Source organism: Bombina bombina, chromosome 1, assembly GCF_027579735.1.
Source record: "Bombina bombina isolate aBomBom1 chromosome 1, aBomBom1.pri, whole genome shotgun sequence".
NCBI classification, from domain to species: Eukaryota; Metazoa; Chordata; class Amphibia; order Anura; family Bombinatoridae; genus Bombina; species Bombina bombina.
This window is the reverse complement of record NC_069499.1, coordinates 1,536,781,520-1,536,806,375: the sequence shown is the minus strand read 5'-3', so window position 1 is coordinate 1,536,806,375 and position 24,856 is coordinate 1,536,781,520. Positions and strand designations below refer to the sequence as shown.

The 24,856-nt window shown below is 33.9% G+C and overlaps 1 protein-coding gene across 1 annotated transcript; it reads left to right on the top strand.

Moving 5' to 3' along the window:
• Positions 1–63: 63 nt before the first annotated feature.
• Positions 64–23,941, top strand: LOC128654606 (myosin-4-like). Its single transcript, XM_053708614.1, has 41 exons — positions 64–122; positions 2,599–2,648; positions 4,019–4,232; positions 4,411–4,554; positions 4,725–4,881; positions 5,728–5,755; positions 6,048–6,165; positions 6,466–6,558; positions 6,884–6,947; positions 7,035–7,133; positions 7,237–7,340; positions 7,595–7,733; positions 8,128–8,246; positions 8,343–8,492; positions 8,595–8,765; positions 9,721–10,030; positions 10,571–10,632; positions 11,008–11,095; positions 12,400–12,517; positions 13,214–13,337; positions 14,260–14,396; positions 14,491–14,746; positions 14,860–15,102; positions 15,394–15,570; positions 15,669–15,814; positions 16,762–16,852; positions 16,936–17,325; positions 17,416–17,542; positions 17,641–17,759; positions 17,859–18,055; positions 18,306–18,489; positions 18,632–18,797; positions 19,328–19,452; positions 19,699–20,007; positions 20,093–20,296; positions 20,394–20,519; positions 20,630–20,800; positions 20,894–20,998; positions 21,377–21,472; positions 21,833–21,964; positions 23,813–23,941. The coding sequence occupies exons 3-41, from the start codon at positions 4,032–4,034 to the stop codon at positions 23,825–23,827; spliced, it is 5,805 nt and encodes a 1,934-aa protein (XP_053564589.1). The 5' UTR covers positions 64–122; positions 2,599–2,648; positions 4,019–4,031; the 3' UTR covers positions 23,828–23,941.
• The last annotated feature ends 915 nt before the right edge of the window (positions 23,942–24,856 follow it).

The following is a 24,856-nucleotide window of genomic DNA, read 5'->3' as shown; positions in this document are numbered from 1 at the left end:
TGAAGCTTATAAAATATTAATATCCAAATATAGATAGCAACATCGCTGTAAGTAGCTAAGGGTAAAGTATAAAAGCAGGCTCGGTGCTCAGTCTGTATCCTTCACTGTGCCTGCATCTAGAGGTAAGTAAGTGTCAATCAGTGTTAATTTTGTCGACTAAAAGTAAACTAAATGACAATAAAACTAAAGAAATTCTGATGACTAAAATACGACTAAAACTAAAATGGCAATTTAGTCAACAGACTATGACTAAAATTAAATTAAAATTTACTGTCAAAATGAACTCTTTATGCAAGGTGTTATAATCAATCCATATCTAATTACTGCTCTTTTGTAAAATAAAAAAAGCAAGGCTATCTTCTTATATACCACAGCAGTTAAATCTGTTAAATCTTTATTGCATGTTCAAACCTTAAAGGGACAACAAACCCAATTTATTTATTTCAGGATTTAGATAGAACATAACATTTTAAACAACTTTCTAATTTACTTTTATTATCAAATTTTCTTAGTTTTCTTGTTATCCTTTGTTAAAAAGCAGAAATGTAAGCTCAAGAGTGTGCACATGCCTGCAGCTCTATATAGCAGCAGTTTTGCAACAATGTTAGCAGGGGCACTAGACTATTTCCTGTCATGTAGGGCTTCAGGCATGTGCACGCTACCTACCTAGGTATCTCTTCAACGAAAAATAACATGAGAATGAAACAAATTTGATAATAGAAGTATATTGGAAATTTTTTAAAAATTCTGCCCCCTATCTGAATCATGAAATCAAATTTTTTTGGGTTTAATGTCCCTTTAATACCATAAATAAAAACTGTTTAAAAAACCTTTACTCCAGGAGTATATAATGAGTTTGGAAGTTCTAGTGCAGTGTTAATTCCGTTGCCGAAAATTTTTCCAATCTGTGAACAATCAATTTGTTCTTCCTATAGAAATAAGAATAACCCACGAGTATGGGTTTGAGTTATGCTGTGCCTGTGCTAGCTGAACAAACTTTTTTTTGTGTTGAGTTACTTGATACTTGTTTTAATTATTAATAGAGAACTGTTAAAGGTTTTAAATTGGGTAATATGTGCAATACAGCCAATACAGTTTACAGGTTTTTTTTTTATACATTTTAAAGTTACACGTCTGTTTGTTTATGAAACTTGGTTTTATTTCATTTTAAGTTTAATAAAGACGTTATATATCACACCGGCTAAATCTGTGTCTGTATTGCATGTTTAAACCTTAATACCATAAATGATAACAGGTTATTAGATGTTTACTCCTGGAGTATTTAATGAGTTTGGAAATTATAGAAAAATCCTTAAAAAATGCATTACACTTTAACTAAACGCTTTAGATTTTAGTCAACTAAAACTAGACTAAAACTAAAACAATTCAGATGACTAAAATACGACTAAAACTAAAATGGCATTTTAGTCAAAAGACTAAAACTAAGACTAAATTGAAATTTGTTGTCAAAATTAACACTGGTGTCAATTGAGTTAAAGGGACACTGAACCCAATTTTTTTTCTTTCGTGATTCAGATAGAGCATGACATTTTAAGCAACTCTCTAATTTACTCCTATTATCAAATTTTCTTCATTCTCTTGGTATCTTTATTTGAAATGCAAGAATGTAAGTTTAGATGCCGGCCCAGTTTTGGTGAACAACCTGGGTTGTTCTTGCTGATTGGTGGATAAATTCATCCACCAATAAAAAAAAGTGGTGTCCAGAGTCCAGAAACCAAAAAAAGCTTAGATGCCTTCTTTTTCAAATAAAGATAGCAAGAGAACGAAGAAACTTTGATAATAGGAGTAAATTAGAAAGTTGCTTAAAATTGCATGCTCTATCTGAATCACAAAAGAAAAAAAATTGGGTTCAGTGTCCCTTTAAGCAAGTGCATACATCTCAGCTCTACAGTTACTTTTTAGACTATTGCAAAACTTTATTTTGATTTTTCAAACACAGAACTAGTGAAAGGGTATTGGTGTCTATGCACATTTAAATGTGCCCTTGTTGTTGTATAAACATGTAATAAGCTGTGATTTATCTTGAGCATTAATTATCTATATAATCAAAATTATTATTTGTATACTCTGTATAAGGCAAAACTTCTTACTTTTGACAAAATCTGAGGCTTTTTTTTTCTTTCCAATATAAAATAAATAAAGTAAAATATGTGCACCATAGGTTGATTGTATCTAAATTAGCACATAATGTCAGTGAAGTCAATTATTTTGTCTGCTCTGGCCAAATAAAATGTTAATGAAAAAAAAATAATGCTAATAAAGTATAAGAATCAATAAAGCTTCAAATATTTTGAACAACCTCTGGGCAAACTTCCTTATGATATGCACAGAGGTAAAAATCTACGTGAGTGTACAAATATGCCCATGAGAAAGAATTTATTCTTCGTAGACATCTTCATTACAAATAATGTATAATAGTTAATAGTAACACGAAGAGAACATCAAGTTTACAGCTTGCCTCTTATAGAGAATAGTAAATATAAATATTGTATGCAGCAATTCAAAACCATTTTTTTTTAATAATTTAATTTGCGTTAATCAAGTCCCCCCCCCCCCTCCTTTTTCTTTTCTTTACAGTAACTTAAGACTTCCACCTAGTTTTCTTTCCATCTGGGGGGGAACTAACGGTAAGTTTAAACCATGTTTACAAATACTGGCAGAAATACAATTATTTCAACCTGCTTTAAAATGTTTGCTTAAAAACCTGTGTAAGACAGTTAAAGAGACAGTCTACTTCAGAATGTTTATTGTTTAAAAAGATAGATAATACCTTTATTACCCATTCCCCAGTTTTTCACAACCAACACAATTATATTAATATATTTTTACTTATATGATTACTTTGTATCTAATCCTCTACAGACTGTCCCCTTATCTCAGTGCTTTTGACAGACTTGCATATTAGCCAGTCAGTGCTGACTCATAAATAACTCCACAGAAGTTGACACAATGTTATCTATATGGTACACATGAACTAGCACTATCTAGCTGTGAAAAACTATCAAAAAGATTTGAAATGAGAGGCGGCTTCATGGGTATTAGAAATTAGCATATGAGCATACCTAGGTTTAGCTTTCAACAAAAAATTCTAAGAGAACAAAGAACATAGGATGATAAAAGTAAATTGGAAACCTCTTTAAAATTGTATGCCCTATCTGAATCTCAAAAAACTTATGTTAAATAAATACTATTTATCAAATCCTTGCTATTTAAAAGGACACTGAACCCACATTTTTCTTTTGTGATTCAGATAGAGCATGCAATTTTAAGCAACTTTCTAATTTACTCATATTAGCATTCTCTTGGTATCTTTATGTGAAAATCAAGAATGTAAGTTTAAATGTCAGCCCATTTTGGTGAACAACCTGGGTTGTTCTTGCTGATTGGTGTATAAATTCATCCATCAATAAACAAGTGCTGTCCAAGGTTCTGGACTTTCTTTTTCAAATAAAGATAGCAAGAGAACAAAGAAAAATTGATAATAGGAGAAAGTTAGAAAGTTGCTTAAACTCGCATGCTCTATCTGAATCACAAAATAAAAATTGTGGGTTCAGTGTCCCTTTAAGACTTTATCCTCCCTGAGTGGGTTTTAGCTCATATTAAAGGAGTTTGTTAGCATCATGACCATCATGGTAAAGTAGCACCTTTTATGCTTTTTAATATCTGTATAGACAGAAACAATATATATGAATATATATATATATATATATATATATATATATATATATATATATAGTATATATGTGTGTGTGTGTGTGTGTGTAAAATGCAAATTTGGTTCAATTTCTAACAAGCTCAACTGGCAATAATTCATGAATATAAACATTCACAATGACAGAAGAACAACAATCGTGTGCTACACTACTAGCGCAACAAGTGTAATTAGGACACAAAAGTAATAATATATGTTTTGTATTGCGTCTCCTTCCTTTATTTAATTGTTGCACCTAGTATGATTGGACCACATTGTCTAACCAGCTTCACTCTATCACCATAGAAAACAACCAACCATGGGTGACGGTGAAATGGCTGTGTTTGGGGAAGCAGCCCAATTCCTCAGAAAGTCTGAGAAGGAAAGAATTGAGGCACAAAATCGACCATTTGAAGCCAAAACTAATGTCTATGTGATTGATCCTAAAATAATGTACACCAAAGGCCTTGTACAAAGTAGAGATGCTGGAAAAGTTACTGTGAAGAAAGAAGATAACACTGTAAGTTATATATATATTATTTTATTTTTAACGGAGCACCTGAAGATAAAAACCTTAATTTTGGCATAGTCAAGTATTTACTAAAAGAGAACAAAAAAACTGTTTAGCCATAAATATGTACAATATCTTATGTATCTGTGATGTCCTGACACTTCTCTCTGTTACTTATTTGCTCCAGACCGTAACAGTGAAGGACGATGAAATCTTCCCCATGAACCCCCCGAAGTATGATAAAATTGAAGACATGGCTATGATGACTCACTTGAATGAACCATCTGTCTTGTATAATCTCAAAGAGCGTTATGCAGCCTGGATGATCTACGTAAGTATTAGATTTATTATGTCATATACTTTATAATTTTATCAGAACATTTATTTGATAAAGTGTTTAGTGATATATATACTGTATGAATATATATATATGTAAAGAAATATTATCATTGAGTGCTGCTAATCATGTCATTATCAAAACTTTTTTTGCTTCATACTTAGACCTATTCTGGCCTATTTTGCGCCACTGTCAACCCCTACAAGTGGCTGCCAGTGTACAACCCTGAGGTAGTCAATGCGTACAGAGGCAAGAAGCGTCAGGAGGCTCCACCCCACATCTTCTCCATCTCTGATAACGCCTATCAGTTCATGTTGACTGGTAAGGGAACTGACTTTCTGCATTACAGTTAAATGGAAATTTTATTCAGCTTTTTTTGTTGTACCTAAAATAGGCTACTTCAAAATGAGTTATAGTATTTGTTTTATTTTGGGGGTTTTGAGAAATTGATGTTTCTGTGGTGAGGACTGTCCATCTCTATCAGCCAGTGAACAACCTCAGTATCAATTGCACACAAATATGTTTCCTGTTAGTTTTAATTCAAGGTTAAATAGGTTATTCACTCTTTATTGCTGTTCTTTCTACAATGTCTCTTTACATTAGTTTACATATCTAACATATTTGTATGGCATATTATTGGCCTTAAAGGGAAATAGGGAAAAACCCTTTGTCACAAAGAAATGTTGGCCTATAAATCAATCACAAAACGTAATTAAAGGGACACTGAACCCAAAAAATTTATTTCGTGATTTAGATAGAGCATGCAATTTTAAACAACTTTCTAATTTACTCCTATTATCAATTTTTCTTCGTTCTCTTGCTATCTTTATTTGAAAAAGAAGGCATCTAAGCTTTTTTCTTGGTTCAGGACTCTGGACAGCAGTTTTTGATTGGTGGATGAATTTATCCACCAATCAGCAAGGACAACCCAGGTTGGTCACCAAAAATGGGCCGGCATCTAAACTTACATTCTTGCATTTCAAATAAAGATACCAAGAGAATAAAGAAAATTTGATAATAGGAGTAAATTAGAAAGTTGCTTACAATTTCATGTTCTACCTATCACGAAAGAACAAAAATTGGGTTCAGTGTCCCTTTAAGTAAATATTATTTTTGAATTATGTTCTATTATAAAATATTTTTAAAAAAACTTTTTTTTTCAAACAGATCGTGAAAATCAGTCTGTCCTTATTACGTAAGTATTATAATAATTATTTTCAAGAGCAATTTTAATAACATTTGCATTTTTTAAAATGTAATAGTAACTTGTTCACATATAAAACTCATATGTTTTGAAATATGTAACATCACAGTAATGGGCACATCTAATAATAGTTTACCTTTTTTTTTCATTTTGGTAAAAGATAATTTTCTTTTTGAACATAATCTTAATTAGAAAGCTGTCAATCAACGTATTGTCATAATTATTATACTTAAATTTAAAATATATATCACCTTGTCCCTAAAACAATAATTGTCTTTTCCAGTGGAGAATCTGGTGCAGGAAAGACTGTTAACACGAAACGCGTCATCCAGTATTTTGCAACAATTGCAGCTGTTGGTGACAAGAAGAAAGAAGAACAACAGTCAGCTGGAAAATTGCAGGTTAGATTTAATTGCCAGTTTTTCAACAATAGGTAAATGACAAACATAAGTTATTTAATAATTATTTCTTAACATATAATTAGATATTATTATTACCTGTACGTACTAGCAACTAGACAAATACAAATGACACAGAAAATCATATTTATGCACTGATCTTTTAACATCAGTTTAATGAGCTTCAAATTATTTGTTACTGTCAGTTAACCATGATGCATTTTATCTATCATTTATATTTTATACATATTGCATCATCAATCAGGACATGTAAATATTTAATTTAATTTCCAACTCAAACAGGGAACTCTGGAGGATCAAATCATCTCAGCAAACCCCCTACTGGAAGCCTTTGGTAATGCCAAGACTGTGAGGAATGACAACTCTTCCCGTTTTGTAAGTTGTTTTTTTGCAGATAACATAGGTTTTGATATACTTGCCTAAAAGTAAAGATAGCAGAAGGACAAAAATTAGAATATATTTCCAAGTTAGTGATGTTATATGTATGCTCATGTCATGCAATTGTCCTGCTAAACTCTACTGGTTACCAGGTCTGTTAAATAAAATAAGTAAACACATTGTGCAAAATAATTCAATAATTCTTAATTATAATGGGTCAAAGACCTGCAAAAAGATGTTCTGATGATGTATTCTAAATAAATTCTAACTACCCACTAACCCAAATTGGAACCTTCATCTATCTTTTTTTATCCCATCTTAGGGTAAGTTCATCAGAATCCACTTTGGAACCACTGGAAAGCTGTCTTCTGCTGATATTGAAACCTGTAAGTATTATATACATATGTCATCTATATGCTTGGAATAATGCTACATTCCCAGCCTCTAATGTTTAAATTCATTAATCTATCCAGATCTACTGGAAAAATCCAGAGTAACATTCCAACTGTCAGCAGAAAGAAGCTATCATATATTTTACCAGGTCATGTGCAACAAAAAGCCAGAGCTTATTGGTAAGTTATGTTTATTTTTGGGACAATTATTTCTGTTCAAAATGTTGGTAGTGTAAAGCTAAGCATAGCAAATATACTGAGAGATATTCTTATCTTTTTGTAGACATGCTCCTGATTACAACCAACCCTTATGACTTTGCATTTGTGAGCCAAGGTGAAATCACAGTAGCAAGTATTGATGATGCAGAGGAGTTGATGGCTACTGATGTAAGCGTTTCTTTGTTTTTTAAAAATGTTTGTAACATTATGGCTTATGTTAGTGGAATGTAAGATTTTACTTTTAACAAATTAAACCATAATGAAATACAAAAATCAGACATTACAATTCAGACCTAATTGGTGAAGGACAATATGGTCTAAATAAGTTTTAAGGCTTCACAAAGTTTTTTACTATTGTATATATTTAATACTTTTTAAATTATTTTATAAAATAATTAAGATTAATATTTCTTCCTTTAAAGAGTGCCATTGATATCCTGGGTTTTAATTCTGATGAGAAAATGGGTATCTACAAACTGACTGGTTCTGTCATGCACTACGGCAACATGAAGTTCAAGCAGAAACAAAGAGAGGAGCAGGCTGAGCCTGATGGCACAGAAGGTAAGGACTCAATCTTTAGAGGTGGAGAATTAAAATCACCCTGGAATGATCCAACTGAGGTGACTTACAGCCCCTAATCTTGTGATTGGTTGTGGAAATCAGGGGGCACATTGTATGAGTGTCTGCTTGTGCAGGATGCTGCCTGCTTGCTGAAATTCTGGGCAGACAATTTCATTAATTGTGAACCGTGTCCATACATACAACAACAAATGGAGCCCTTTAGCTTATTAGGTTAAACAAGGTCAGAATCTGTCTATAAGCTTATGCAATCTTGTATTGCATAAGCATTGATCACTATACTATACCAAACAATAAAATGTTTAGGACAATGACATTAAAATTGTTTTACAGCCAGCTAATCTTTAGCTGTAATATTTTTACAACATTTCTACAGTTGCTGACAAAGTTGGCTACCTCATGGGTCTGAACTCTGCTGATCTGCTTAAAGCATTGTGCTACCCAAGAGTCAAAGTTGGGAATGAATATGTGACCAAAGGACAAACTGTCCAACAGGTAAAATATCACTTATGCTATATCTACTAGGATTAAGCAAGTATTAAACATTGTAGAGTAAATCCTAATAATGTTTGCACTCTTATTTCATTACAGGTTTATAACAATGTTGGTGCCTTGGGCAAGTCCGTCTATGAGAAGATGTTCTTGTGGATGGTAATTCGTATCAATCAGCAGCTGGACACCAAACAACCAAGACAGCATTACATTGGTGTATTGGACATTGCTGGCTTTGAGATCTTTGATGTAAGTAACATAGAATGCATTAGAAAAAAACTGTGTTTTCATTTGTAAATGTGATTTTGTTTCTAGAAAAACATACAAGCAAAGTGTTTATTTATTTATTAGTACAACAGCTTAGAGCAGCTCTGCATCAACTTCACCAATGAGAAACTGCAACAGTTTTTCAACCATCACATGTTTGTCCTGGAACAAGAGGAATACAAGAAGGAAGGTATCGAGTGGGAGTTCATTGACTTTGGAATGGACCTGGCTGCCTGCATTGAGCTTATTGAAAAGGTAGGGTATTTGATGTACAGTACCTTTTTAAACAAGGGTAATTAACTTTGATAACAAATACAAGTTATCTTACTGATCTAAACATATTGGGCTAGATTACAAGTGGAGCGCTAATTTATCATTTGCCGCAAACAGGCAAATTTGCCCGTTTGCGGGCGCGCAATATATAACCAGCCATTACAAGTGGCTGGATATTGCTACCGTGAGCTCGCAGTAGCAATTAGTGCTTAAATATCTAACCAAAAGGTCAGACCTCTGGTAAATTTTTTAAAACTTCCCAAATTGGCCCCAAATTAAACTATATTTATTCTTAATAAAAAAAAAACAACTGCACTAAGCAGTTTTTTGGGGCTAAAGTTGGCGGGGTGTGGTGTTAGAAATGGGCCTTTACATGGTGGTCTATGGATACTGTGTGTTCCCAATAAATATTTACATTTGCTGCCCATCGCTGTAGGACTTACCCCCTTCAGTGCGCTAGTTCTCATGCCGTGTCTCACAGCATCAGAACGAGGATACCATTGGAGCCTATGGAAGTGTGTTCTCGTGAGCACAATGCTTCCGTGCAATGCGAACGCGAGGTCGCATTCACATTGCACCTCACTTGTAATAGGTAGTATTACCAAGTTGAGTGCAAATATAGTTTTTTGCAGAAGTGATATTTTGCACTTAACTTGCAATCTAGCCCATTGTTTAAAGAAATATTCAAAACCATAAACCTTAACAAATGTTACAAAAGATCCAAAAATAGGTTTTGCTAGGACTCCAGAATACAAATAATTGTACCAAAAACAAATTTACATTCTGGATGGAATAACATGAATTACTAGACTGAAATAAAAAAAAAACAACACAATATGTATTCACATTGTTTAGTCTAAAAACAATACTAGGCCACTTTAATGCAATTTTATATCAACAAGACAAATGTTAATATTATTTCCACCTTTTTATTTAGCCAATGGGTATCTTCTCCATCCTTGAAGAGGAGTGCATGTTCCCCAAGGCAACAGATACTTCCTTTAAGAACAAGCTATACGACCAGCATCTTGGCAAGTCCAACAACTTCCAGAAGCCAAAGCCTGGCAAAGGCAAAGCTGAGGCCCACTTCTCCCTTGTTCACTACGCTGGAACTGTGGACTACAACATCACTGGCTGGCTTGACAAGAACAAGGACCCACTGAATGAAACTGTTGTTGGACTCTACCAGAAGTCTGGAATGAAGCTACTTGCATCCCTTTATGCTGCACATCCCGGTGCAGAAGGAGGTATTAACTTTATTTAAATAGTTCTTTATTTATGTTCATATGTAGGAATTTATTTTCACAAGAATATAGTAAATAATAAGTATATTCACATTTAGCTACAACACAAATAGAGCTTGGTTTTGTAAATGAATGTCACATGAAATGTTTCATCAAATGATAGCGATTTAGTGCTGCCTTTTACACTCAGAAAGGTCTCTTACGTGTTGATGTATCACTGATGGTTGTGCAGTTAATCGTACAGATAAAATACATTTATTTAAAAACATGTAACAGTTTTATAATGGTTACAGTATTACACTTCAGCAAATTAAATGTGTTTCTTTAAGTTGAAAGAAGGTTAAAATTAGTAATACAAATAATTTCTTCATCATAATGTGGAACAGCATTTTGTTGGTGGTTGAGCTAGAATAGATACATCAGTTCAGTGGAACAAAATAAATACCAATATTGTTTTGTACACAAGAAATGGACATTAATCAAAACTACCTTATTATTTCTGGAATCCCTGCATATCATAATGTAATGTCTCCTTTTTTACAGACAGCAAAAAAGGAGCCAAAAAGAAGGGTTCTTCTTTCCAGACTGTATCTGCACTTTTCAGGGTAAATGTGGCATTGGTTATTTTTCTGCAATAGATGCATACAGTACCCATTGTTTCTTAATCACGTTCCTCAAGTACCCTCAACAGTCAAGGTTTTTATTATAGCTGAACCAGTGCACAGGTGAAATAATCAGCTGATGGGTGAGAATAGGTTAGTAACCATGGTTACTGATCAGCAAATTATTTCACCTCTGCTCTAGTTCAGCTATAATGAAAACCTGGACTGTTGGGGGTACCATGGTTAAGAAACTGCAGTACACAACAAAAGATAACAAATTACTGATGCACATTAATGCATAATGGATGCACCGTTATTAAAGTATCCACCAAACAAAGAAGCACAGAGTAAAAAATAACACACATCTTTCTTCCACAGGAAAATCTGAACAAATTGATGTCCAACTTAAGAAGCACTCACCCTCACTTTGTGCGTTGTCTCATCCCTAATGAGACAAAAACACCAGGTATCTTATATCAGTTACACTTTTTAACAGCATTGCACTAATTTGAGACAACATGTTAAAAATTAAGTTTAAATACATATTCCTATATATATATATATATATATATATATATAAATATATATATATATATATATATATATATATATATATATATATATACATATAGCAAAAAAGGTGATGAATCCCACGGACGGTATCCGTGCTCTTCAGAAATTTCACACAGCAGGCACAGCAGGTTTTTTAATCCGTTTTAATGGTAAAAGGTGAACCAAACATTTCACAGGAGCTTTTGTCAATGGTAGCCAAGACGGACCCTTTTTGGTTCAGCAGCTGGGTAGCGCTTACTGATTGGTTTGCTAAATTTAGCCACCAATGAGCAAGCGCTACCCTGGTGCTTAACCAAATATGGGTCGGCTCTTAAGCTTACATTCCCATTTTTACAAATAAAGATAGCATGAGAATGAAGAAAAATTGATAATAGGACTAAATTAGAAAGTTGCTTAAAATTGCATGCTCTTTCTGAATAGTGAAAGAAAAAAATTGGGTTTAGTGTCCCTTTAAATGTGATTAGTTAGGAGCAATAAAAACAAAATGAATGATAGAATGAAATATTCAAAGCAAAGCTTAGTTAGAGAATAATATGAGGATGTATTTTTAAAATGATATGAAAAAAAAGAAAAATTGGGGTTTAGTATCCCTTTAATATGTATACAAGTAATGTAATTTTTTTTAACTTTAATAAAAAAACAACAACAATGTTTTTACAAGTTAATTAACCATGCACAACCATGCATAATAGAAAGCAAATAGTTAATAAATAACACTAAAGCATGCAAAATATAAGTTTCCAACAAATCCAGGTGCTAAATTTGAAAAGTCAAAAAATCCTTTTTAACAAAAAGCCAAAACCGAGTATTCTTACTGAATGGTATAGCAGTGTCAAATTATATACTTGCAAGGAAGAGAAGTTTTTTAATATAGGATGGCTGAATTAGAAAGACATTAGAAAAATGGGTTATTGGGGGTTGCCATATGCATTGGAATGGGTGTGAATTGAAAACCCTGCAATAAGCTGTCAGATAAGTATCAGCAGGTAGTGTGATTGGATTGGAATCCAGGCCACTCTTTTATGAGGTTTTCTGTAGAAAACAAAAGGTCAACTGATTTGCTTGATTGTGCAAATGCGCTCTTCAATGACTTAAATGAATAAACAAAATATAATTTTAATGCAGTTCTACATGCTGAAATACCTTGCCTGACATAACATCTCAATGGCTGCTATTTAACAAGTATGATTCTTCCAGGTGTGATGGATCACTACTTAGTCATGCATCAACTTAGGTGCAATGGTGTATTGGAAGGCATCAGAATTTGCAGGAAAGGTTTCCCCAGCAGAATCATCTATGCTGACTTCAAGCAGCGGTATGGGTCTTCATTTGGTATTTTATACTATTTTACATTAAAATCTATACTATTGTTAAGTCCAAATCACAAGCCTAGCAGGGGCAGACTGAGACCATTCAGGGCCCCGGGCAAAAATTAGGGAAGGGCCCGCACTGTCTCACAATGACTGAAATGTATTCAAATGTATGCAAATGAACATGGTAGCCTTCCTGCCCCCACCAGGCCCCCCAACCTCCAGGGCCATAACCCTCAAATCAAGGGCCAGAGGCAGGGCCCCTGACAGGGCCCTCCCCCACACTCTAGGACCCCCCCAGCAACAAACCTCACATCCAGGCTAGGGCCCCACTAAACCCACACACAGCTGCTTAGTTACTGATAGGGCAGCTGTTAGCCCCAGCTTAAGCAGCACTCCAGGAGCCATGGAGATGCCATTTGTGGGCCCCCAGACATGCTGAGCCCTTGGTCCAGGTCCTATTTGCCCAACTGATCAGTCCACCCCTGTAGCCTACCATATGTCATAGCAGTTGTATTTTGTCTTAGGGTTTCCTTAAGTCTACCCCTGAGCTTTGTTAATATTATTATTGTTTAAGCTAAAAATCAGAATTAGTTGTTTTGCTAGATTACAGTATAAGTTTACATTTTTATTATCCTTTACCCGACCTTTGCCCGGAAATAAAAATATTTATATATTTGACTCCCGTTATTTGAATACAGTTACAAGATTCTCAATGCAAGTGCTATTCCAGAGGGCCAGTTTATTGACAGCAAGAAAGCTTCAGAGAAACTTCTTGGATCTATTGATGTTGACCAGACACAGTACAAATTTGGACACACTAAGGTAAAAGAAGCAACATTATAAAGAATATGTTTTCACTTATCCTAAGATGTTTCTGTTTCAAACTTTCAAATACTTGTTTATTAACATCAAACATTTACTAAAAATTCCAAACTCTAACTGGTTTCTAAACATTTCCGATTCTTTTAAAGGGCCATAATACCCAAATGTTTAAACACTTGAAAGTGATGCAGTATAGCTGTAAAAAGCTGACTAGAAAATATCACCTGAACATCTCTATGTAAAAAAGAAAGATATTTTACCTCAAAAGTTCCTCAGTAGCCACATCCCATTGTAAAGGATTTCTAAGCAGCATATTAGTATGTCTGTCCTGGGACTGCTGAAAGGATGAGCCTCGTGAACTCTCATATTATTTCACCAATCAGGTAAAGGAAGCTTACTATGAAATCTCATGAGAGTTAAGTCAAATCTCATGAGATCACAGTAAGAGTTCATGACCTCAGCACTGCTGATGCTGATTGGCTACTGTTCATTTCTTCATTTTTTATTTTTTTTTACCTGCAGCTGGGATCAGCTGAGTATAACTTTTTACACAGAACTTACTCTGCTGAGCTGAGGAGATGGTGAGGTAAAATATCTTCCTTTTTTACATAGAGATGCTCAGGTGATATTTTCCTGTCAGCTTTTTACAGTTATACTGCATCAGTTTCAAGTGATTTAGCATATGAGTATTATGTCCCTTTAAGTTGGAGGATGGCAATAAAAAAAAAATCCAAAAACTTACGATCCAGGAATGCAATTTTACCAAAAACATGGCTGTGTGACTTTTAAGATTGTTCAATTCCTGTTATAAGTTATTAGCATAAAGATATTTACATATATCTAACATAGTAGAGGCATCATGTGCTAAAGTGGCGTGTTAAAATCTATCCTGCCATTAGCAATGCATTATTTATTGTCCCAGGTATTCTTCAAAGCTGGTCTTTTGGGTACTCTTGAAGAGATGCGAGATGACAAGCTGGCACAACTCATTACTCGTACACAGGCTATGTGCAGAGGATTTCTTATGAGAGTAGAATTTAGGAAGATGATGGAGAGACGGTACTTTTTCTCTATATGCAATTTTCTGAAAATGTAAAAAATCTATCTCCAATTGTATAACCGTATTCTGAATCCCACTCTGTTTCATTCTAAGGGAGTCCCTCTTCACCATTCAGTACAACATTCGCTCATTCATGAACGTCAAACATTGGCCATGGATGAAACTTTACTTCAAGATTAAGCCTCTACTGAAGAGTGCAGAGTCTGAGAAGGAGATGGCCAATATGAAAGAAGAGTTTGAAAAATGTAAAGAAAATCTTGTGAAGTCAGAAGCAAAAAGAAAGGAGCTGGAAGAGAAAATGGTCTCAATTCTCCAAGAGAAAAATGATTTGTCACTTCAAGTACAATCCGTGAGTGATCTAACTTATTTAAAATTAATTTATCACTAAAGAACCAACTAATTTTACAGTAAGAATTTTTCTTGGCTGAACCCATAATTAATTGTACTTCTAAATGTTCACAGGAATCAGAGAGTCTATCAGATGCAGAAGAGAGATGTGAAGGACTAATTAAAAACAAGATTCAGCTAGAGGCAAAAATCAAAGAGATTAACGAGAGGCTGGAAGATGAGGAAGAATCTAACGCTGAACTGACAGCGAAAAAGAGGAAACTTGAGGATGAGTGCTCTGAACTAAAGAAAGACATTGACGACCTTGAGCTGACACTGGCCAAAGTAGAGAAGGAAAAACATGCGACAGAAAACAAGGTAAATGCCTTACTTAATAATAGAGGCATTGATCATGAAACGGAAAGGCTTAAGGAACTATATTGGAATTTGCATATTAGTAATTCTAACGGTAATTCACATAATTCTAAATTATAAAGCAACTTTGAAAATATTCTATTTCATTATAATTTTACGTCGTTGTACAACATTAATTCAAATAAACTTTGAAAATTAATGTATTTTTAAAGAAAATATGTCTGAATCATAATATTCGATTTACATATTTCAATTAGTTTGCATAACAATAAGCTTTTGCATTAAACTATTTAGGTTAAAAACCTCACTGAAGAAATGGCAGTTTTGGATGAGAGCATCGCCAAACTTACCAAGGAAAAGAAGGCTCTTCAAGAAGCTCACCAACAGACCTTAGATGACCTGCAAGCTGAAGAAGACAAAGTCAACACCCTCACCAAAGCAAAAACAAAACTAGAACAGCAAGTTGATGATGTACGTTCCATTTATTTTTTATATTTTGCATCCATAGAGAACAATAGAACATTTGTCATGTTGAAAATGTTGTCCTCTAAATATCATATTGCCTGTAGCTTGAAGGGTCCCTTGAGCAAGAGAAAAAGCTCCGCATGGACTTGGAGAGATCAAAGAGAAAGCTTGAGGGTGACCTAAAACTTGCCCAGGAAGCTACAATGGATTTGGAAAATGACAAGCAACAGCTGGATGAAAAAATAAAAAAGTAAGAAAGCTATTTTTTTTTGCCTTCAACTGTGAATACAAGATACAATATTTACCTGTAAACACCAGATTGTGGGCCAAATTATAAGCGGCGTGCTATTTAGCACTTTCGCTCACGCGATAACATTACCAGAAGTAAAGATTTTGCACATGTTCGTAAACAGTTGTATTACAAGTTGAAAGTAAATTTTTTTCATGCAAGCTAAACCCGACTCGCACTAACTAAAGGACTTCAGATATAACAACCTATAAACTTTAACAGAGAGCACAGGAGGTATTAAGATTTCACAACCCAAATATTTTTCAAATACAGAAATTTTTTATTTTTATTTTAAATAGATATTTGTTTGTATATCTATATATATACCTTATACCTGTATATATATTCACATATTTATATATATTTTACATTAACATTATCAGATATATATTGAAATATATATTTAAAAATAAAATAACATTTTTTTTCTATGTGAAGAACATTGGAATGTAAAAATGCATAACAGAGTAAAACACCTTACTAAAAATTAAAATTGAAGTATTATTTAGACACATATATATATGATAACCTTTTGCAGTCAAATACATGGCCATATACCATATACCTTTGAACCGTTATAAATATTATTATCTATATGAATATTTTTATCAGATAATGTTTATATAAGCGTAACTGTTAATTTTAATGTATTTATTTTGTGTTTTATGCGACTTTTATTTTAGCCCTAACCCTTTATGCAAGGTCTTCAGTCACGCGAACCCAATGCTTGCTGATTTTGTTTATGCTCCAGTGAATGCATTTACTTGCAACTTGTAATACGCAAGCAAATTAATGCGGGTGCAATATTGCTATATCGCTCACACTCATGTTAGCCCGCCACTTGTAATCTAGCCCTATGTGATCTTCAGGCTATTTACCTAGGATGTTTGCTTGTTTTCACTGAACAGGAAGGAATTTGAATTCAGTCAAATACAAAGCAAGATTGAAGATGAGCAAGCTCTTGCTGCTCAGCTACAGAAGAAAATTAAAGAACTTCAGGTAAATCTAATCAAACAAAAGAATGCTTTAAATGTAATGCCATCAATCTATGGTTATTACACAATTCATGTTTAATTATCTAGGCCCGTATTGAAGAACTTGAAGAGGAAATTGAAGCTGAGCGTGCAGCTCGTGCAAAGGCAGAGAAGCAACGTGCTGACCTCTCTAGAGAACTAGAGGAGATTAGTGAGCGTCTGGAAGAAGCAGGTGGGGCAACTTCTTCACAGATTGAGATGAACAAGAAACGTGAAGCTGAATTTCAGAAGATGCGTCGTGACCTTGAAGAGTCCACACTTCAGCATGAAGCCACTGCTGCTGGTCTACGAAAGAAGCAAGCTGATACTGTAGCAGAGCTTGGAGAGCAAATTGATAACCTCCAAAGGGTTAAGCAGAAACTGGAGAAGGAAAAGAGTGAACTTAAGATGGAGATTGATGACCTTGCCAGTAATATGGAGTCTGTATCCAAAGCCAAAGTATGCATTATCAAGCTGTAAATATGTAACAGTGCACTGTTTAGGTTATTCAGATATCAGAAACCACATTAAATATTTTCTCTTTTAAAGGCAAACCTGGAGAAAATGTGCAGAACACTAGAAGATCAATTCAGTGAAGTTAAAACCAAAGAGGAAGAACATGTTAGAGTAATAAATGACCTAAACACTCAGAGAGCTCGCCTTCAGACAGAAAATGGTAAAAGCTAACTCTAACTTAAGACAGACAGCTATAATTCAAATATAGGTTAAATGTGTACAATTAGAACCAAGCAAAATGTTCATTGTATTATGTAGGTGAATTTGGGCGTCAACTTGAAGAAAAAGAATCTTTGGTCTCTCAGCTAACTAGAGGAAAACAAGCATTCACTCAGCAAATTGAAGAACTAAAAAGACACCTGGAAGAAGAAACAAAGGTAAGATACACTGCATTCATACTTTGTATTAAATATTATTGCTATCATTAGTGCTTTCATTTGTTGTTGAGATTAACAGCAGTTTTAATGTTAACTTAGGCAAAGAATGCCCTTGCTCATGCTTTGCAATCTGCCCGCCATGACTGTGACCTGCTCCGGGAACAATATGAAGAAGAGCAAGAGGCTAAGGCTGAGTTACAGCGCTCATTGTCTAAGGCCAATGGAGAGGTCGCCACGTGGAGAACAAAATATGAGACTGATGCTATTCAGCGCACAGAGGAACTGGAAGAAGCCAAGTAGGTTTGAAATACGCACATTTTAAGTTTCCGCAAGCATTTGGCACTGAAACTAATATAATACCCCCAAGTATTTTTTAATTAGCATTATTTTTAAACTAAGACTTTTAACTATTCATCTAATAATAGTTTTTTTTTACCGTCAACTGTATTTGTGCCAAACGAGAAAACCAAATGATGGTATACTTGTAGTGTTGAATGTAATAATATTTAATGATAATAACATTCTTTATTCTCATCTGAATGACAGAAAAAAGCTTGCACAACGCCTCCAGGAAGCTGAAGAACAAATTGAGGCTGTAAATTCCAAGTGTGCATCATTGGAAAAAACTAAAGTGAGACTTCAAGGAGAAGTGGAGGATCTTATGGTTGATGTAGAGCGTTCAAATTCAGCCTGTTCAGCTCTTGATAAGAAGCAGAGGAACTTTGACAAGGTCATGTATAACAGCATAACATTTTCACTGCACTTCATAAAATGTTATAAGCTTCTAAAAAATCAATAATCTAACATGACTGACTGCATACAACAATATATTTTATGTATTTTAATGTATATTTACAAAACATTTTTAACAGGTGTTGTCAGAGTGGAAGCAAAAATATGAAGAGTCCCAAGCTGAGCTTGATGCTTCTCAGAAGGAAGCAAGGTCCCTTAGTACAGAGATCTTCAAGATTAAGAATTCATATGAAGAATCATTAGATCAGCTGGAGACGCTGAAGAGGGAAAATAAGAATCTTCAACGTAAGTGTCACTAAAGAACAACAGTCAACAATCTAATCATAAGCAAGGGGTATATTTAGAAGTTATTAAACCAAGAATTTATTTTACACAATAATGAAACAATAACAAAATGATACATGCAAGTTATGCAACTATATTGAGGCCAGTTCAAAAAACACGATGACAGTTAGTTATAAATTAAACCCCGAATAATAACAAATTATTCAATATTACTATTACCATGCTCAAGCATTAACTGCGCTGTTAGTAAGCTTTATGCGCTCGTCGGGTTGCACTTATATTATGAGGTGAAAGTAAACTGTTTTCGCTCTCACACTAACCCATCAAGCAATGGAGCAAAAAAAGTGGGAAAAAACTAATACCCAACTTGAGCGCAAACCTGATCACATATTCTCATGTACACTAACCCAACATGAAAGTATGAATTGTTTTATTTATAAACATTTATACATTTGATGTGACTGCAATCTGAGACAATCAGATAACTTATTTTCTTACTAATGACAAACATATTATTTGGACTGTTACAGATGAGATCACTGACCTATCTGAACAGATTGCTGAGAGTGGAAAGGTCATTCATGAGATTGAAAAAGCCAAAAAGCTGACTGAACAGGAGAAATCTGATTTGCAGTCAGCTCTTGAAGAAGCTGAGGCAAGTGCAAAATAACTGTAATGACAATTATATTAATATATATACATCTATCTATCTATCATCTATATATGTATGTATACAAATAAATCTTCCAAAGAACTCACAGGATTTAAGTTATAACAAGAAGGTAATATCTCTAAAACAGCTATAAAAGCTTCTGGAACATTTATTTCAGACTTAAATCCTGTACGTGCTTTATTTGAATTTTTTTTGTAAAATTCTAAACAATATGAATTTTATATATAGGGATCGTTAGAGCATGAGGAAGCCAAGCTCCTACGTATCCAACTTGAGCTAAATCAAATAAAGGGTGAAGTTGACAGAAAAGTTGCAGAGAAGGATGAAGAGATTGAACAACTGAAGAGAAACAGCCAGAGAGCTTTGGAATCAATGCAGAGTTCTCTAGATTCTGAGATTAGAAGCAGAAATGATGCTCTGAGACTAAAGAAGAAGATGGAAGGAGATCTTAATGAGATGGAGATACAACTTAGCCATGCAAATCGCCAGGCTGCAGAAGCACAGAAACAACTCAGGAATGTTCAGGGACAACTTAAGGTATTTTGGTTGGATATATTTGTCAAAGAATTCTATTAAAATATAATGAATGTCAATAAATACATTTATTTTTTTTCTTACATAGGATGCCCAACTTCACCTTGATGATGCCATTAGAGGAAATGATGATCTCAAGGAACAACTGGCCATTGTTGAAAGAAGGAATAACCTCATGACTGCAGAAATTGAAGAAATTAGGTCTGCCCTTGAACAGACAGAACGTGGCCGTAAGGTGGCAGAACAAGAACTTCTGGATGTCACTGAGCGTGTTCAGCTGCTTCACTCTCAGGTAACATAAGATTATCTATTAAATAAAATCTTTCAAAATGTTGTCTTTAATTAATGTTATAATTTACAAACATTTTTTTTTTTATTTCATCAAACAGAACACTAGCCTGATCAACACCAAAAAGAAGATTGAGGCTGATATATCTCAACTACAAGGCGAAGTAGATGAAACAGTGCAAGAGGCAAGAAATGCAGAAGAAAAAGCCAAAAAAGCCATCACAGATGTAAGTCCTGTAAACTTGTAATATTACTTAAAATATGTTAATTTTGTCTAGTTACAAAATACATATTATTTACGTTATCATATGAAATTTACAATTGTTGCTGGTTTAAGGCTGCAATGATGGCTGAAGAGTTAAAGAAAGAACAGGACACCAGTGCTCATCTTGAAAGGATGAAGAAGAATCTTGAGCAGACTGTAAAGGATCTTCAACACCGTCTGGATGAAGCTGAGCAGCTGGCACTGAAAGGTGGCAAGAAGCAGCTCCAGAAACTGGAGTCCAGGGTATGACTCTGTCCGTCAGTTTTATTTCAGGCTTGGATAATTATAAATCGCAAAATTAAAGTTAAATATTGCCCCTTTGCATCCACTTTACAGGTGCGTGAACTAGAAAATGAACTTGAAGCTGAGCAAAAGAGATCTGTTGAGGCCATCAAAGGTGTGCGTAAATATGAGAGGAGAGCCAAGGAACTGTCTTACCAGGTTTGTATCATAAAGTCAAGCCATTCAAATATTTTCATGTCTATTATATAGCTTTTATAGTTCTAATTCAGTTTTTCCCTCCCAAGACCATTTTTAATAGGTGCACTACCCAGCTGATTTTACTGGCAAGCCAGCTCAAATTTAAGCCAATATTAAGCTAAAATTAGCTAATATTATATTTTTCAATGTTTATTGCACAAATTATCATTTAATAAATTGATGTTAAAAGGTATAATTAATTTGTGCTTTGGATAGCAGGAAATGTAATAATATTAAAAAGTATTATTCTACCCCCACCAGCTACTTCATAATGCCAACGGGACTGGCAAATGTTTGTGTGGTAAACACTGTAATTTATCTTTTTCTTGCTTCTTACAGTCCGAGGAGGACAAGAAGAACGTGTTCAGGCTTCAGGATTTAGTTGACAAATTGCAGCTGAAGGTCAAAGCATACAAGAGACAAGCTGAGGAGTCTGTAAGTGTTCTGGACCACAATTTAAAAAATCAAATTACATAGACACTGATGTATATTTTATTTCAAACAATAGAAGTATTAAACAAAAATAGAAAAAATAATAGTGCTGTGTATTTAATATTGTAAATTTGAGACTATAGTTTTGGCTAACACATTTTACAGAGGTACAATTACTCAGGTTGTAGCAAAAAATCATATTGATATTTCTATTTTTGTTTTGTCTTATCATTTTTAAAGGAATAAAGACTTGTCAACTGTCCATCTTTATTGTATGTCACTGTTACATGCAATAAAGCAAGAGATATCAAGCCAAATTAATAGATATTTTGTCTATTCACCTTCATACCCTTTATCTTCTAGGAGGAACAAGCAAATACACACATGTCAAGATTTAGGAAGACACAACACGAACTTGAGGAGGCTGAGGAACGTGCTGACATTGCTGAATCACAAGTTAACAAGCTAAGGGCCAAGAGCCGTGATATTAGCAAGGTAAATATCAGCATCTCAATGTATTTGAATTCATAATTTAACTGAGATCTTAGGATGCATTTAAGAAGAAAAATTAAAAAGTTGTAACTTATTTATCATTGCACAAGCATTTCTCATGAACTGCTTGTGCAATGCTGCGCCCTGCTCACTCGCGGGCAATAGGCCGCTAGCAGGGGGTGTCAATCAACCCGATTGGGTTGATTGCTGTCCGCCGCCTCAGAGGTGGCAGATGAGTTAAGGAGCAGCGGTCTTAAGAAACAGATGCATACGGGGCTTGATAAATCGTCCCCTTAGTGTCTAATTATTTTCTTGACTATTTAGATTCCTGATAAAAATATTATATAAATTATATTAATACAACATACATTTCAAGAATGAATATTCTTATGAAAAAGTAACATCATTTCTAAAGCTAATTATTGTATAAAAGATTCTGTTATTTAAATTGATATATCTATATTTTTTTTAACATTTTGATATTCTTTAGTTATACTTTTAGTTACTCAATTGAATGTGCATAGGTGCCTTTCATTTTGAAATAGAAGCATTTGTGCAATATACTTCCATTATCAAAAATGCTTCTATTAAACATTTTCAGCGTCATACGCACATATGCTGTGAGTGCCCCTGTGCACCAGCATTCAAACACCAGGCCTTCTAAATAGGGATGGGCGAATGTTTCTAAAAATTCGAAATTTAAAACGAATTTTGATACATTCGTTCGTTCAAATCGAATTTCGAATGTTTATATAACATTCTAACATTCTATTTTTGAATTTTCGTTTTTGAATTTTTCAATAAAATTCGAAAATATTTGTTTGAATAATAGAATGTTTAGCTATGTATGCATTCAATTTCGAAATGTTATATTCAAATTTGAAATAGTATTTCTAGTCTACAACTGTGTTTAAAAAATGTAATATTCGAATTCAAATGTGACATTCGAATTCGAATGTCACATTCAAATTTGAAATAGTATTTCTAGTCTAATACTGTGTTTTAAATGTGATATTCGATTCGAATGTGATATTCGATTCGAATGTGACATTCGAATTCGAAATAGTATTTCTAGTCTAATACTGTGTTTTATAAATGTAATATTCAAATTCGAATGTGACATTCGATTCGAATGTGCTATTCGATTTGAATGTGACATTCGAAATAGTGTTTCTAGTCTACAATTGTGTTTTATAAATGTAATATTCGAATTCAAATGTGATATTTGAATGTAATATTCGAATTTGAATGTAACATTGGAATTCGAATGTGACATTCGAAAACTGTAAATAACATTCGAAAATCGAATTTTTAAGAATATTTGTTCTTATCAACATTCTATTATGTAAATCGAATTTCTACAATAACATTCGTTCTAACATTCGAATTCGGATATAAACACATTCCCCCATCCCTACTTCTAAGAGAGTCAGCAGTGGTTTGTATGACACAGATGAAGTCTTCACTGACGCAATACCCACCACATCCAGCTCTCAGAGCAGGCATGGGACTGATTTAACAAGGGCCGAATGGCCCGGAATGTAACTGTTTCCGTGCGAGTAGGGTAACCATATTGCCGCTTTAAAAAGGGACACATATGAAAAATACATATGTCAGGGCTGTTTAAAGAATGTTTTGTATAAGAACCCTGACATATGTATTTTTCATATGTGTCCCTTCTTAAAGCGGCAATATGGTCAGCCTACGCGCGAGCCTACAGGCTCGCCGGAAATAGGAGTTAAGAAGCAGTGGTCTTAAAAACGCTGTTCCTTAACTCGTACGCCTGTACTTTGTTTCTTTCTGATCTTTCTTTGTTGCATTTTGTCACTGACATTGCTTTTTCTTTTACAGAAAGCAGAAGAGTGAAAATACCTGAAGTATGATACAAAGGATGTTCATAAAATATGGACTGATTTGTAAATAGAAGCACGTGTTTAGTATTCTAGACTCTAGATGCAAATAAATTCTATGCAAACAAAATCTCAGCGTATTGTCATTTATTTAAATATTGCAGAATATAGATTCATACTACAATATTATGTTTTATTTAATACACATTGTAGACACTCATATATATATATATATATATATATATATATATATATATACAGTATATATTATACAGTATATATTAATTTATCTAATGGAAGATATTTAAAAATATTTCCACCCTCTATAAAGAAAAGTTTTCTTTAAGGCTTAAACAACAGTGCTACTAGCATTGCCTTTATCAACCTGTGAATATTAGCAGGAATCACACAAGTGGTGTAGTGCTATATTAGTATCAATTTAAAGGGAACGTCAAACTTAAACTTGCATGATTCAGATCGCGCATGTCATTTTAAGACACTTTTAATTTGCCTTCTATTTTCAAATGTGCTTCGTTCTTCTGGTATCCCTTGTTGAATACACAGATATCCTACACTTAGGAAAGCTAGCTGCTGATTGGTGCCTGCACACATTTGTCTGACTAGATGTTCATCAAGTCAGACAATGAAGCAAATGTAATTATAGAATTCATTTGTATGTTCTATCCAAATCAAATGTTTGAATTCTGCCTTTTCATATGAATGATTGAAATGTTTGACTGCAATATCCCTTTAATATTATGTAATTGAAATATTAAATACTACAAAAAGGGACAGTAAACTGCTCTGTACAACTACAATATAATGGTTACTACTCACTGTGCAAAACACTGTTATATTCCACATATCCATTGGCTGCACACTCTAGTGACCTATTTATAACTGGTTCTTATTGGCCACAGCAGAGAAGGTAACCTAAGGTACAACATGGCAGCTCCCATTATTTTATAAACACTAAAACCTTACACTTATTTTGTCAATATTTAACCCCTTAATGACGACAGCATTTTTCCATTTTCTGTCCGTT